At 31.8% G+C, this 17,532-nt stretch overlaps 1 protein-coding gene across 2 annotated transcripts in view; it reads left to right on the top strand.

Moving 5' to 3' along the window:
* Positions 1 to 17,532, top strand: part of LOC130891804 (RNA polymerase II-associated protein 1) — a 28,792-nt gene that overhangs the window by 1,967 nt on the left and 9,293 nt on the right. For both annotated transcript variants that reach the window (XM_057796779.1, XM_057796780.1), the window contains exons 5-12: positions 944 to 1,075; positions 5,831 to 6,202; positions 7,595 to 7,761; positions 7,818 to 7,920; positions 8,005 to 8,145; positions 8,231 to 8,453; positions 13,451 to 13,590; positions 15,492 to 15,669. In XM_057796779.1, coding sequence (XP_057652762.1) covers positions 944 to 1,075; positions 5,831 to 6,202; positions 7,595 to 7,761; positions 7,818 to 7,920; positions 8,005 to 8,145; positions 8,231 to 8,453; positions 13,451 to 13,590; positions 15,492 to 15,669 — 1,456 coding nt within the window. The remainder of the gene's footprint in view (positions 1 to 943; positions 1,076 to 5,830; positions 6,203 to 7,594; positions 7,762 to 7,817; positions 7,921 to 8,004; positions 8,146 to 8,230; positions 8,454 to 13,450; positions 13,591 to 15,491; positions 15,670 to 17,532) is intronic.

Here is a 17,532-nt window from a genome sequence, read left to right as displayed (position 1 = left end):
AAGGGCACTCAGTCGTAGTTTTTTTTTTCAATTTAACGAAAAATTTGAAATTATTACGCTGCTCCTGTTTTTCATCACACATCATCTTAAACTGCTACTGCCCAAATACTATAATAGTTACTGAAATATGTTTTGGGATGTGCATAGACAAGATATCTAGATACCCATCGTACTACTTGTTTTTTACCCAACCCGTTTTTTACAATGATTGGGGCATATCATTTTTGGATTATACAACCAAACTGTGTGATTAGTGGCAACACAGAAACCCGCACGCACTGTCGTGGATATCTCCTGCATGATTTGTAGGTTGAGCTTCTCACAAAGATATTTTGGCAAACAATGATTGTAGAAGTTTATTGAAATTTTTGTTATGAAGTCTTTGACAGTGGGTAGGTTGGCTATATCATGTAATCATGAGGTTCTAGGAAGTTTTGGATAGCATGAATATTTAATAGCCATTCAGAGGCACTTGTTTTGTATAACCTGCAGGGCGTGGGAATTATGATTGGTTCCTGTCTAATAGACTGGGACTGCGTATGTTATAATTGGTCTTGTGATTTATTTGTATAGTACAGTAACCTTGTTAGTGAAAAGTGGGCTGTTGAACTGAGCGGAAGGGAAATTGTTAGGGAATTACTATGTTCCTAACGAAAACGCTGTGGATTACGAACGCCTGGTGCTCCCTGATGAGGTTTTCTGCTTTGTCCACACCTACCTTACTCCTGGTAAGGTAGTTGTGGTCTTATCAGTGTAATTATCAAGAGCATATTAGAAAGTTATGTTGATTTTAAAAAGGTGCTATAAATTTAGATACCAAAAAGTATAGTGATTTCATTTCTAATTCAGGATTAAATTAGTTACTTTATCTAATGTACCTCAAGATATAAGTAGAAATATCAGTTTCATCTTTAATGTACTTACAAATATTTTTCTTTTGAAGGTTTGATTTTGAAGGCTGGATATTACCTTATTCACAATCAGAAATTACTGAAAAGAATAGAGCTTTGTACCATCATGGAGAAGAACCTGGTAGACCTGGTTACACCTTACAGGAACTTTTCCAACTTTCTAGGTTGGTATATCTTTAATCATATAATAATTTTTAAAATTGTATCACAAGAGGACTTTTTGGAAACTATGATCAGGTAGTGATGTGGACGGAACGGAAAATTTTCCTGAAAATTTTCGACTATGTTTTTCCGGAAAATGTTCAATATCGAAAAAGCAATTTTTTAGAAATTTTTTTATAGGACATGTATGAACTTTCCATTCTTATATTAGTTTTCTTTTATTTGTCAATTTCTGTACCATTTAAACAAAAACCATAGGTTATAATTCTAACTTTGTAATCCACATGAATTAAATATTTGATTCTGTTTTACTTAAAATTTGTCCCATTGTTTAATTTAAGTCACCATATTTCATATGGTGACTTAAATTAAAAAAAAGCACTGGAAATGAATCACCCATTTCTTTTGTTATTTGATAAAATAAAGTAATTAGGTGGTGGCAAAAACCAGAAGATGGCACCACTGGTATAAAGAGATTTGTGTAGTGGGACTAAAGCAAAATTAATCCTGCTCTCTGTGAAGAAAAATGGGTAACCAGAAAAAAACAAATGTGTGGAAACATTTTGATGAAGTCCATGAAGGCAACAAAATTATTGGTAAATGTAAATATTGTAATCAGAGATATGCAAATAATGCCACAAGGATGAAAAAATATTTATGTGCATGTAAAAAATGTCCAGAATGAATAAAAAGCATTTTTCAAAAGTTTGTGCAATATAAGACAGGAGAAACTTCTTGTGAAAGAAATTTGCTTCAGATATCACATGTAAGTAAACAATTTTTTTATTTATTCTTAATAATAGTATTAAACCACAGTTATGTGTATATAACTTAATTTTTGGCTGAGTTATTCACTTTTATTTGCCAGTAATTTGATAAAAGGTATAGATATCTACTGAATCAAATAATAATAATTGTTTTAAATTCTTAATTGAATGCACCTTTTATATTGTTTTTTAGTACCTTTCCTTAAAATTATATCCTTTATAAATATAACATGGATTACAATATATTCTATGAGAATGAGAAATCTATACAAAACATTTTTATGAGTGTTGAATTGAAAGAAATGGGTATAAATATATTTTAATAAGAAAATAAATTTAAGAAAACTGATGATGTGAAAAAAAAATATATATTTAACAGGTATACTATATATGTTTTTAAATCAAAAACAAAACTAGTAAAACCCAAACTTATTTAAATTATTGCATACTTGTAGTGTTTGTGAAAAAGTTTATTCTAATTAATGTAAAGAATATTATGAAGTTGAAGAATAAGTTTTCACTAAACAAGTTTTTATTTCTTTTCATCAATGCTTAAGAAAAATTGAAACAAAAACTCATTCAAATAAAGAATGATAAACAAAACCTTGCTCTTCGAGTTTCTCTGAGCTAGATGTAGAAGTAAACCATGCACTACAGCATGTAAATTTGATCTTTTTGTCATGCATTTAATTTTGAACATGAGACTTTACCAAATCAGGAATATCTCGGGTACATAGCTGAAATTTTCTCTTTTAGATTTTGCTTTCTATGTTGGCAGGCCTGAGCAAAGGTCTGGTATGTCTGCTAGTTTTGTTTTAAATAAAAGTTAAATTACATTATTTTTCTGTCATTGCAGGAGCAGGAAACTGAAGAAAGTAAGGTTAGTCTGCCAATGGATCTCAGTGAAGCAACTCAGAAGCAACTTTAAGCAGCTATTCAAATTCAAAGAATATCTTATCAAGATTTGTTGACAGAATGTCAACAGAAGACAAAGAAAAAGCAGACGAGACATTGGCACGTGCTATATTTGCAAGTGGAACCCCACTTTCAATTACTGAAAATAAATATTGGGTGGAACACTACAAACATATTCGTCCATCAAAAAATCCGTCCGTTCAAAAAATTGCTGAAGCGGAATCAATGACACTGCTCTCGGATGGATGGACTGACATACAAGGAAATCCTTTGATGAACATAATGTTTGCAACACCTCAGCCAATATTCTTAAAAACAGTGAATACAAAATTTTCTCGTCATACTGGAGAATACATAGCAGAAATTTTGAGAACAGAGATCGAAAGAGTAGGTCCTTCCAAAGTAATAGCTCTTGTAACTGACAATGCAAGCAACATGAAATTAGCTTGGCAAAAGTTACGGGAACAATATCCTCACTTGATTATATTTGGTTGCCTTGCTCATGGATTAAACCTTTTGGCAAAAGATATAATAAGTTTGAATTCAATTCGAACAATATTATCAAAATGCAAGGCAATTATCAAATTGTTTAAGAATCACCACATTGAAAATCAAACATTGAAGGCAATCCAGAAAGAAGAACAAGGGAAAGAAAATTCTCTTATTTTGCAATATGGAAGCAGATACTGGATAATGATTTATTTTGGGTGCAAGTTCAGACTACACACACTCTTCTTTTACCCATTTCTGCAGCAATACAGAAGTTAGAAGGTGATGCACCATCTATTTCAGAAGTTACAGTTATATTTAAAAAAATCGATGCAAAAATAATCGAGCAATTGCCTTTTTTACCCCTGACCAAAGAAGAAGACAAGTCCGTTAAATCATTTTTAACTGACAGAGACAATTTCTGTTTTCACCCAGTGCACTTAGCTGCAAATCTTTTGGATCCACGATATTGTGGACAATGAAGTTACAGTAATGTCAAATATAGCAGAATACAAAGCAAAACAAAAGCTCTGGAGTAAAGATATTATTTGGAAAGCTGCCTGTAAAATATCTCCAACAACTTGGTGGAAAGGTTATTGCAGTACAAGAGAACTATCTAGGGTTGCAGTCAGAATTTTGAATATTACCCCAACTGCCGCTTCATGTGAACGCAACTGGAAGGCATTTAGCAACATTAAAACAAAAAAGAGAAATGGATTGACAGATGAACGCACTGCGAAACTAGTATCAGTTTCACAAAATCTTCATTTGTTAAGCGATGACAATGTCATGTTTTTAAATTTTAATTATGATCATGATCTGTTAAACGAAAACATGGATGCAGATGTAGCAGCGATTCTGATTTAAGTCACTTTGTGCTTTCCAATTCTGAGAGTGACCTAGAAAGTTAGGACATCAACATCATAGAATATTGGTGCTTTCACAGTTAGAAAAATGTTTGCAGAAAAAATATGATCATAATCATATTATGTTTGATTTTTTTGGTCATTTGTTTCGATTTTAAATACAGATTTGTAGTAATTCAGCTTTTTCATAAAATCATTAATAAAAAAATATTCATTTTTTTTAAAGAGAAATGTGCGTTAATTTAGAACATACTTTTGTTTTCGTTTTAAAAATTCATTGATCAATTTAATAAATAAAATATGCTCCAATATTGTATTTAATTAATCACTGAGATATTATATATGCATAACAATTATTATAGAATTATTACATTTTATCTTTTCAGCTTTATACATGATTAAAAATTTATAAACCACGATTTCTATGCTTTGATAAGTATTTAATTTTGATTTTTTTTGTGTGTTTTTGTTTGTTTGTTTGAAGAGGTAAAAGGGCATCATATCCATTCCATAGTTGATAAAAAGCTCCAATTTCATTTACTTGCAGTCTCTAATGAACTAGAGTTTAATTTTACAATACCATATTAATTTAGTTGCTTGGAAAACCCACAACTCTATGATCAGGTTAACCCAATCATAATCTAAATGTAGAAAACTATCCTGGATCACATTCATTGTTATTAAGAATCTGTTCAAGTAAATTTGGTCGTGGTCATATGATAGAATCCTTTCTACCCTGGCAGTGGGTAAATACTATCAACTGCAGGGTTGTTTCATTTGTCTATGGTTTTTTGAACTTCAAAAATTATTTATTCCTCTTAAATGGCTACCTTCTCTTAATACTCATAAACAGTGTCATTGATAGGTTACTGAGGTTTACGTTTTTATAATTTTCGGGATTTCAGCATAAAAATAGCTTATTAGTATTGTACCGGGTGCCCCAATAAGAATGGCTCTCGACCATATCTTGGGAACCGTTTATAGTACAGATTCGGGAAAAAAATTTATAACAAAAGTGACCTCGAGAAAAACCTGGAAATTATTTACAGAGTTGTGGGTGCACCGCCAGATGGCGTAATTAAATACCAAAAATTATAAAATAACTAATTTACAAATTTTGCCTAATTAAGATGCATTCAAACTATGATTATCGTATTCTTCAAGATATTCAGCGCATATTTGATTTTACAAGTTTTAGTCTATCTCTTCAAATAAGAGGTGGGGGGAAACGGGAGCTTTATCATGAAAAAACGCTTGTAAGTCCAGTTCTACTTAACCTATCTATGCAAATTTAGTCTTTTTGAAAAGAGCTCCTTTCTACCATTGTAAGAGTTATAATTATATATAAATTATAAAACCTAATCAGTAACGTATACGCTAGAGGGCGCTATTTATTATTTTAAACTAGTTATCCTTGAAAAATGTTGAATGGAAACATGCAGTTTTAATTAAGGAATATAAAAGTAGACCAAATTAGCAACAGAGTAGCGAAAACTGCATATCGATATCTTTTTCGTATTACGAGATACCTAAGAAATGTGTAAATTTTAAGCATTTTCCTTTAAACATAAACGACGTTTGGAAACTGTGATCTAAATCTCGGGTGGGTTAGGATTTGTAATCAGCTATTAGGTGATATACCTGAACCTGGTTTATAGTTTCCAAAAAGTCCTAAACAGATATGATTTCTATTTGAATATCAATTTTCTTATTTTTCTAGATCAAGTATTATCCAACAAAAAGTATTAGCCCTAAATACGATAGCTAACATTTTATCTTTGAATTCCACAGGTGTTTATGATGAAATTATAGATGTGCCCATAGAACAGATATTTTTTGTAATTCGCTTTTGTCTAGATGATAATACACCATCAATTTTAAATGCTAGTATCAGAGCTATGCGAAATCTAATTTACTCCCAAGTAGATGAAACTTGCTTGGACAGTCTCTTAGGCTTTGGCTTGGGACTTATTCAGCCTGTTTTGGCTATTGATAATGAGATGGAAGATGATAACACCGTTAATGACCAACAACTAGCAGAAAAGGACATAGTTAAATGTTTGGCAAGGACAGATATACTAACTAGAATAAGGTAATTAAAAATGAAAATCATTTTGTCTCTAATCCACATCCTCTTTAATTTGATAAGTAAATTTTGTTTCTCTGTACCATTTTTAATGGTTAGTAACCAAAAGTAAACAAATTATTACACAAAATATTATATTTTGTGGCTTTTACACTAGACTTATTTGGGAAATTGCCATATTTCTCAATAGGGATAACAGGAACTTATTAAAATAGAGGTGAGAACATACATTAGGATTATGGCATCTTTTCCTATCTGTTCTTGCATTGCTAAAGTTGAAGTTCATCATGTCTGTTCTTACTTCAATTTCTTATGATGAGTACTGCCATGTGATGGTCAGGGTGAGGGCTACCAAAAACTCATCTTATCTGAGGGGATGAAAAAATCTTAACTCTTCTATATTGCTTTATAACAATTACTTCCATTTTTTAACTTTTTATCATGACCAGTGGCGTAGCTACGCGTGAGAGAAGTGGGCTCTGGCCTACAGCCTCGCGCTTAAAGAGGCCTCGTGATGCCTACAAAATCATTATTGAAAATTTTGTAAATAGATCCACGAATTTAGGGAAACGGCTTTAATGATTGTACTGCAAAAGCCTATGAATTCATAAAAAATAGCAGTTCTGTGATTCCAATGACATTAAAAGAGTAAATGCTTTACATAAAAAGAAAATGTTTAATTATGAAGTCTATTGTGCTGAAATTAAATTCAGAATTGATTTTTTTTATTACCTTGGTTGACGCCGTAATACCAGACATTAACACAAGATTTACAGCACTCACTGAATATTGAAACAATTTTGTACAGCAAAAATAATTTAAAATCTTTGCAAAATATCGAACTTTTTGTGCCTTATCCACCAAACTCCATTAAAGACGCCAGTCAGATGATTCAATACATAATTACAAATGAACTGGAACATATCTATCCTAATGTTTACATTGTTATTAGAATTAGGTTAACTATGCCTGAGAGTACAGCTTCAACAGAAAGAAGTTAATTTGTAGTTTCATTTGTATTTTTTCACATCATGAGTAGGAAAGTCATATCAATGCATATTTGCTAAGATAAATTTATTAGGTAGATCTTGGGAACGAAAGAAAAGAGGCCTCGCTATTGCGATTTTGCCAAGTCTATATTAGTCCATGTTATGCCACTGATCATGACTGTATATCTGTGTAACTATGTTACCCATAATCAAACATTAAGTATTAATATCAGTATGTTATTAACTCTGCTTTAGATATTTATGTCATTCCATTTTTGCAAAATATTGTATCTTTCAAAAATGTTTTGTTTCAACACACAACTGGTATCTATATTATAATTATTACCTTTTATTTTCTCTAAACTTATATACTTCTTACAATATAATTTACTGTGAAACATATTTTAAGGTATATTATAAATACAGTTCAACCCCCACTGGAATCAATAGTTTATTGTATGGATATTTTAATAAGACTCAGTAGAGATTCAGAATTTATATTGCAGAAGATCATGGACTGTGAAGGCCTCATCGACAATGTAGTAAAACATTTTATCCCTAAAGTTTTTGGAAAAGGTATAATTTCAAAAATAAATTCATCATTTTAATTACTTGTATATGAACGTATTTAGGTACTTCCTCTTCACCATATGGTTTGCCATTACTTCAGGCAATTAAATTATTAAGGGTATTGTCATCTAGAAGTAAAAATATAGCAATTAAATTTATAACGAAGTAAGTGATTTTATTTAGAACATGAAAATATTTATCACCATCAATTAGAACAATAATCGGAAATGGTTTTCAAATATTTTGTAGGTACAGAATTTTGGATTCTATAATTTTGTATCTTTCAAATGATACATTTTCTTTGAATGTTAATGGATTGAAACTTCAAACAGAGTGCATGCATTTTTGGAATTTGTTAGTTTATTATGGATTAACATTGGACTATTTCAGGCAAGATTTTTTTATATTGCTGTTGATAGAATTCTTGCTTGTTTTCTAATTGATAAATTGAATTAATTTGATTTTATTTTTGTAGTATTTTGCAGCCCACTTTGCTCAATTTACTGGATTATCACTATAGAAATACAAATCTCGAAATGACAACAACTTATATACGATTAGGTCATGTATCAGCCTTGTTGATATTACTGTCTAACGTTGCAAGACAAAACTATCCTCTTATTGCACCATTTCTAACACTATTTGATTTATGTTTGTGCAAATGGAGTGCTCAATTCTGTAATTTAAAGGAGTATATGGTGAGTATTTATTTCATATTTGAAAAATTATATAACTTTCATTTTTTTCTACTAACCATTGATTCGTCTATTTAAAAAGTGCCATTCCACTTCAATTTGAAAAGTACCATAGGTAACTTGCAAAGTTTGCAAAAGTATGCTACACCACACACTCATTATGTAATACTTTAGAATTCAACTTGTGTTTAACATCGTTCATAAAATGTCTCTTAACCCATTAACGTCTGTTTTCTTCTTTGTGTTAGTTAGTTTTTTGTACTTTTTAAAATAATTACCATAAGAAAATGTATATTCCGATTTTTTGTTGTTCTTATTCCTAACTTTTCGACATACAGGATGTTACCATATGCTAATGCTAAGCGCTTTGACGACTTATTTTTTGGTAGCTTAATAAAAATACATTATTAATAATTATTGAATCTCGTTTATTGATTTTAGGCAACTAATTTGAAATAAATTCAGTAAAGTGAATAGTCAAATCTTATTTGAAAGAAAAATAGAAAAACAGTCTATACAGAGGCTTACTTGACACTTTTTACACATTGTTTTGTCTGAAGACAAACATTCCCCAGCACACCGACGCCGCTTATTATTAGGAATTCTAACAATAAAGTGGTCTTTTATGTCAAACCCGAGATCATCGGAAACTCTATAAGGAAACTGATGTAGATGCTAACACTCGACCAGGAACCTTTGAAGATAAAAATTGACAATGTCTCGCTTAAATTGCAGTTGCGTCAGACTTCATTCATCACCTCCCATATTGAAATTATGGGTGCCAACAACATGTGGTCGAGATACTTGTATTATTCTTTTCCCAGTACTAGAATATCGACAGACTGTTGTTTCATATGTGCCTCTTGATTTGTATTCAAAAGTATTGTTTCCAGTTAGGGGACACTCTTAGGGTAACCTGTTTTTACGTAATGTACCTGAGAACCACTATCTCGAAGATATTTTAACAATCTAACGCCAGTAAAAAAGTTGTCAAAATAAAGTTTATATGGGAAGGCTCTTTTCATCTCCTAAAGCTCGCCCAACATTTTAACTGTTGAAGCTGAACCTTTTCCAAATAAAGTTTCATATTCAACACAAGGCGTGATTCCTTTTCCTGGTACATTTCAAAATTTACAAGGTATCCAGAAGTTATGTTCATGCACCACATTTTAAAACCAAAACGAACTTCACATTGAGTTAATAACAATTTGATTTTACATGCCACATTCACTGCCCCAATAATACTATCCCATTAGATCACTGCACCCACTAAGTCATATCATTTCGTCTATGGAATTTTGGATAAGGACAATTTTTAAACAATGAATTCAATGTCTTCTCAATAAGCATATATGAAACATCATCATCTATAAAAAGTTCCAGCCATTGTTCATGAGAAAGTACGACGGCTCTGTTTATTGGTAGTTCTTTTTGTGACGATGCGTTTAGTATCTTTGCTTCCTCATTTACAATCATTTCTTCCATTCTGCTGTTCTCCGAAAGTTTAATTTTTAGCCGGTGCTGGAAATTGAGCACTTTAAACGTTGTTCACACAACCACCTCCAACTTCGTCCCCTGAATCTTAATAAGGTTAGGACGCCGGTGTCCGGTGGTTTAGTACATATCTTGTCAATATCCTTGCTGTAAGCAATTTCTATGGCTTCTTTTGGAGCTTAGCCTCTTCTGAAGCAAAAAGTTCTTTTATTAAAAAAAGAAGTGGTCTATGTGTCTAGCGTTACCAAATAGTAACACATGGCGGAACTCCGTTATGTCACCATATTTTGTAACACTAGCATAACGAATAATATATTTTGAATATTTGTTTATAAGCTAAGAACCAACATTTTCAAAATAAAAAGGTGTATACTGACAGAAAATTTGGTTCCATGGAATTTCTTTTAACAACAAAAACTATCAGGTAAACAACGTTCGTACTTGCTTGATGCCGTCTATACTATATGGTTTTGTTATATTTGCTTGTTTAAACTATTTCAAATAGAAAACGAACTCCATCTCGTTAATATGCTGTAAACTAAGGCTGCAGCGAAAAGATTTATTGGAGTCTACATTCGTGTCTATACGGTAACGCTAGGCGTTAATGGGTTAATCTGCAGAAGCAACTATTGGAGTCAGTAAACAATGCCGTAGCTGTAGGCAATAAAGTTTAGGCAATTTCCCTTGAAATAATTTATACAGTAGTAGGAAATATTTTCCATAACACAAGAATTTCAATGTAAAATCTTCAACCAACTCACTTCCAGTCTAGTAAATTTCAGTAGAATGTCGCGATAAATTATTATAGACTTAACTGATACATTGACTTCCTTCTCAACTTTACCAGAGCGTAGTTGGAATGTGTTAATGTGGTGTCTTGCCCTTACTTATTAATTTTAAAATTGAATTGTCATAAGCCGAGATATTGCAAATGATGGATTCAACGCTCCCGATATAATCGTCCGCGGCTTTTTGAAATCATGTAGTTTGTAATAAATCTTTTGCATTAATAGTAACATTTAATTCTACATGTATTCCATTGAAAGAGCGATGAGAAAATGGTTACTGCAGATTAAAAAAACAAAAAACCCAGGAATTATTTTGGCTTATGTTTAACTTACCACCAGATATAGTAAAATGTAACAGCCAAAAATAGTAAATGATTACCAAAATTAAAACTGCATTTTAATGTGGAATTATAACCAAAGTTTTTACATCTTACCATCCTATTAAAGTAAATGACTCCAAACAAATCATTGTTAACCCAAAAAATAGTTAATGAATACCAAAATATTAACCATATTTTAATTTAAAATGTCATGCAAATATTTAACATATCGAGTAAAATAAATTATTCTAGGTTAACAATTAGTTACCCAAACATAGTAAACAAACTCCTAAAGTTCGACCCTGTATTATTATGAGATTTTTTACTAATGCCTAGCTTTTTATGTCTCTAAATTAATTAACCACTACCAAAAAAAAATGATTTTCTTGAGCGTTTATTCAACCAAAGATTAAAAGAGAAAATTTACAAACAATTTCAATAATCCTTTATTAAAAACAAACGTAAATGTAAGTCCTTTTAAAACTAATATTAAAAGTTTAAAAATTCTTAAAAAGAATAAGTCTTCTTTATTAATTTACAGCGGAATTTATGCTTTCTTAGCTTTTGTTGGTCGTCCTCTTTTTCGTTTTATGCCAATCGGAATAGCTGAAGGTGGTTGAACATGCTTAAGCCGAATTCACAATACAACGAAATGCTTGCAACTACAATCTTTGAGAAACTTTGGGCAATTATATGTGCCGTGTAACAAAGTTGCTTTTTCTCAAGGCATTATTACTTTCCTCTTGCTAAAATGTTGCTCTGTATTCGTCAAAGATCTCCCACGGCCTTTCATAATTTTTACAATCCAAATCCGACCAAGCTGGAATTGTGTATGACCAAATTAGCTCAGTATTAATCTTCGTTAGCACTTGCTTCGACAGTTTTGCCTATTAGTAACTTTCGGTCCACGTCTTTATAGACTCTGAGGGCAGTGTAGCAAACCGTCTTTCAGTATTAATTGTGTATTCATTAGACCAGTCTTTGACTATTTCAGAAGCAATTTCTAAAAACCACGCCAGAGGATGACAGTCTCAAAGCGTGCCACCATCTTTTATTGTTTTATTAAAGCATTGTTTGTAGCAGACTTTTTTTGCACACTTTGCTCAACTTTTGTTTGCATCTTCTTTTTCGCATACATACATGACTATCTGTTCCAAATGTGCGATCGAAGGCAGTTTGTATTGCCTTGGCTCCATCACAGACCAAAATGTTACAAGTTTAAGTGTATGAGTAGAGAGAGAAAGCTGCTTTTTTCAATGCGGAAAATAAAAATATAAAGTCGCCCGTTCGTTCTGCTATTGTCACAGCTAGTCCAAATTGGTGAAAATGTTTATCTTTATCTGTATTTCGAATCATAAGTACTGGAAACCATTGTTAAAAATGAGCTTATACGTGGCATCCGCGTGGAGACCAATTTAATACTTTATCGTTAACATGAACCGGAAGTTGTAATTTAAATTATCTTTGGAAATTTCATAAGACATAATAACAACTTCGTGATCATCATCAGGTATTTGAAAGCTTTCTTTTTAATTCAAGCTCTCTCAAGCTTATTTCTTCTGGCACGTACTTTTCTGACGTATGATTTCAAGATAATTGTTTAACACTACAACTTAGTCGGCTGAACTAATCCATTAATTTTACTTAAGCTCTTCATAAAAGATTTAGGTAGAAGAATAGGTTTTCTATTTCCTTTTTCGTTGCCTCATTTATTCCTCTAGTTGACTGACAGTCATAATTGGGGCATGTTTCAGTACGGAATAATAATATATCATCACATGAGGTCAAATAAAAGATAAATCGCAGCAGTACACTGAATTTCAGCCCGAAGCTTCACTTTGTTACAACGATAGCAACGTTTTACTTCTTCTTCGGTCTTATAAGCTTTTTGTATTGACCAGGTCTTCTCATTTTTGATAAATTCCTTTGAAAATTCAAGCTTTTCTTTGCTTTCGACGTTTTTTAGCATGCTCCGTGATTTTATCACAGTCTTCATCTGATTCCGTTGAAGAATTCAACTGTGGATCACAAAAACTCAGTCCCGCTAAGTTTTCATTCGCTATTACAGAGAAGAAACAAAACGAACCCAATGAACACAAGTGCTCGCACGTAACTCACTGAAGGTGCGCGAGAGCGCGGTTGATGTTAATCATAAATTTTTGGTAAAACAGTTTAGGATCCCGAAGTATTTTTTGGTGGTTATTATATTTAATCCCATTGTTTTCAAAGAATGATATCAACAAGTTGAATTTATATTATTATGTACATTATGAATAAAAATCTTAATAAACGTGGAAAGTACTTTTAATAATAGAATTATTTCTTTCCGATGTGCGTTCAATGGCTTATAATTTTTTGTCGTTATGTTTTATTATAATTCTATTTCCAAACCTTTCAGTGTGGAAAACTGCAGCTCATAGCATCTTTAGCACATTGTATGACTGCTATAATACAATACATGAAGATTGAAAATGTGGACAACAGGTTTATACAAGTTATAAATTCTGAAGGCTTCAAAGTTGTAACTAGTAATATCAAGTAAGTATATTATTTAACTATAAAAAACATTAAGTTCTTATTGATCTGAGTAATTAACATATATTTGTGCACTTCTTTTCTAAACAGTATAAATATTAAACATTTTCTATATACTATATGTATTTTTGTATGTATATGTTTTCTGGATTTATCTAGATGTAACTATCGTGAAAGTTTCGAGTCTTTAATAAGTCCATACGGATACCTCCAAAACTGAATCCTGTGTCGGTTGCGCAGTCACTACAAACCACCAACTCATAAGTTGTTTTCGGTTATTTTCGACGTGTAGTGTTTACACTGGTCTAACTATACAGTATCTTTCAAGTTTTAAAATGTATCCCCCCTCCTCATAAACATATCGCCATATGTATTTACTCTCTTTCATCCATACAGTTAATTAAAACCATATTCACCGACCATCCAATAGTCCTAAACATTCACGACATCTCTCATTGATTCCATCGCACAAATTGATTCTCTCATCTGGTTCCATCGCACACTGGAATCAGTGGAAACGAATCTACAGATCGCAATGCCAAAGAAGCCGCAAAGAATCCTCCTGAAATCCCAATTCAGCTTGCCAATGATCTGAAGACTAACTTCAAAAACCTCATTCAAGTATCTAAAGTTGTCACGTTCCTGTGTGCTAAACACACTCTCACTGACTGCAGAGAATACTCTACCGCATATCAGCACTTTAATATGAAAACCAACCTCAAGGAGAAACTTAACTGCCCGACATAAATGAAGAAAATCCTAGAGTTTGCTAAAGCCAGAGAAAATATTATATTGTGATGTAATAGATTTTGTAACAATCCTTTATGTAACTTATGTATCATATGATTGGTTTTGAATACAATGACCTGCGCTGTGTAGGGTGTATCGATACGACTATTGATTTTTTAAGAGTAATCGCATTTTTTACTCAAAACTCATCAATTATCAATCTTAAAAAATTTAGCGATGTGTATTAAGAAAATAAATTTGTTGGAAATAAGCTCTCTTAGTAAATTAATGTAAAACAAGCCGTTTCCTTGTAATCGTACCTTACACATTTTTTCAATTTTGCAGTTCGACTTTGGATTTTTTTAACTATGTACCAGAAATATCAATATTTTCACGATTCAAAATACTTGTTTATAAAGAAAATTTAATACTCTACAACTTCCACTTGTTTGAAAAATTCAAATATTGAGAATCAGTTTTTTTTTGTTGGACCACTAAATACAAAATCAAAAATAACAGAAAATTATCATAATTTTGCAGAAATTTCTTCCAAGGAATGACTCGAGAATTTTTGGGAGCTACGCCAAAGGAGAATTATACTTTCAAATGTCCGGGTGCAATGAGTCATACTCGTTGGATGTCGAAGGCGATTAATTGCTTAAAAATATTTATTAAAAGTTATTCTCAATATTTGAGTCAAACATTTTTCAAACAAGCGGAATAAATCACGTTTAACGCGAAAAATACTCATAGCTAAACACACTTTTCATCAACACTTACACTTATACTAATCGACTCAAATTTCAATTACCTAGTTATCCTCTTCAGAGACTGATGGTACCAATGGTGTGGAGGTGGTGAAAAGGGTTTTTAGTTTTAATCTGTGTTATTTTAGAAAGTAAATAAAAAAGGGGATTTGTAACGAAACACTTTTATGTATCCACTTCTTCCACTTCCTTGCTTTTTCTCTCCAGCTCTGGATGTTTTTCTGTCTAAGGTCTCTTCTCGGTTTTCCAAATCTGACACAGTTTTATTTGTTATTTTGTTACTTCATTATCTCCGGGACTTTTATTGATTTTCAGCTTATTATCACTTCTCTGTTCGGTAAAGCCTTCGAAATATTCTTTCCATCTTCTTATGTATTATATTACATAATAAATATCACTTTTCTGTAGGAGTGGTTCGATGCTTTTAAACAATTATGAAACCCACAAATCGAGCAGCAATTTGAAAACTTTGGATGTAGCGGCTTGGCATACCATGGACCACGTTGTACCTTTAATACAAACCAACAGTTGTATACCTTTTCTCTATTCGATGTCTTTGTATGTAAATACTACGAATAATAAAAAGGTAAATATTATACTCTTAACTGCTAAAAGATATTATATTTAGTGTTCACACTTTTTAAAATGCAATATTCTAATTTTAATTTAAGATTACATACTAAGAATATTCTTAATATATTAATTTATAAAAATATCAATTCAACTGAATTTAGTTGCTTGTGAGTAAAAATCTTCTTTACTTCTTAAAGCGGTGCACAGAATGAACGCGAACATGACGCTGGTTCGCTCCTTAGAACATAAAGCAGTAAGGAAGGATTCTTACGTCAAGATCAGTTAACCGAGATAGTTATCCCAAATGGCTGCCTCAGAACTTATAAGTAGTAGGTGTTCCGACTAAGTGAAACAAATAGTGTACCGTTCTCACTCTCTTCCGAGCTCTTCTGTTAGTTCTGCGCATCTTTTGCGCGCATTAAGCATGTGCAGAATAGATAAAGGGTCTCGAACGAGAGAGAAAATGAATATTGTCAGCACCGTATCGTAGTGACGTTTTACCTTTACCAACTGTCCTTATAGGAGTATTTCTTATATATAATAACGGTGTCTCTATACTCCGAGGCTCCAGTTCGGTTCTACGCATTCTCAAGCATGCGCAACCTGTACGACGTATCTGGAACGGGAGATAAAATAATATATTGTCGGCACCTCAACAGTGGTACATTACTTTTCGTTTAAACTGTCCAAATAGAAGTATTACATATATAAAAAAAATAATAAAAAACAAAATAATTACTTTTCCTCTTACTACATGTATCACAAAAATTACTCATAACCATGACCAGGGCCGGGTTTAAACTTAATGCTGCTCTTGGACACTGGAAAAAAATCCGCTCCGAAACTGGGTTTATACTTCATTTTATAGTTTATATATTTTAATTTTTTAGAATTAAAATAACTAATTTATTGCAGAAACAGTTTTATATGTTATATAATCTAAAAACATAAATAAATATAAATTTATAAATGGGTATAATGACTTTTTGAATTGCGAATTGGTCAATTAAATCTTTGAAATCTAAACGTTGAAGTAGGTCGGATTCGAAGCATAGAATAGCTAAGCTATTGAGACTGTTAGCAGTAATTGTACAGTGTGTTTCAAAAAAAGGTGATCCCGTCTCTAGGATAGATAGAAAACTGAAAAATATTTGGGGTTTGCTCGGTAAAAAATTTTCGTATCAAGATAAAGGGTAAAAATTACACATTTTTTACGATTTTGCCGCAACTACGGGCAAGGAAATTTTATATGAATATGTTTTGGAAGCTGATACATCCAATAAATTTGTTTTTATGTCTGACTCTCATAGAGGACGCTAGATCTGTATTAGATTTATTAAGAAAAATTTACACCACAAAGGTACTCTTCATAAAACTTGATACTGTGCACCGTTTTCGGAATATCTTGATTTAAAAATTATGAAGTAATAACCGATGCTGGTATGAAGTAATGATAAATGTATTAATTAAAAAAAATTACAATATGAGAATTTAAAAAAAGGCTAGTAACATAAAATAGAATACAATTAGAGGAGGTGTTCAAAATGTCCTCCGTTTTCACGAATACACAAGTATATCCTGTTTCTAAAGAATCCATTTATCTTCTAAACGGTTAGGAGTCAGCTATGAGGTAATTAGATATAATGTGCTAATCTATTAATTTGTTACCTAAAGTTGCTTCCCAAACATTAACTTTAAATGAGTGTTGGTAATGTGATACCCTTTTGACATGTGGATTCTCATCATACCAGTAGTGTACATTATTGGAGTTGAACATACCTTGTCGCGTAAAAGTAAAAAAAAAATTGGATTGAGGACTGTCTTTTTTTTAATGTTTAACATAAATCCACTTTAACCGGTAGATCATCTAGCAAGA

The sequence above is a fragment of the Diorhabda carinulata genome, chromosome 3, assembly GCF_026250575.1.
Source record: "Diorhabda carinulata isolate Delta chromosome 3, icDioCari1.1, whole genome shotgun sequence".
NCBI lineage: Eukaryota > Metazoa > Arthropoda > Insecta > Coleoptera > Chrysomelidae > Diorhabda > Diorhabda carinulata.
Note: the sequence above shows the minus strand (reverse complement) of the source record. Positions and strands in the feature narration are given on the sequence as shown.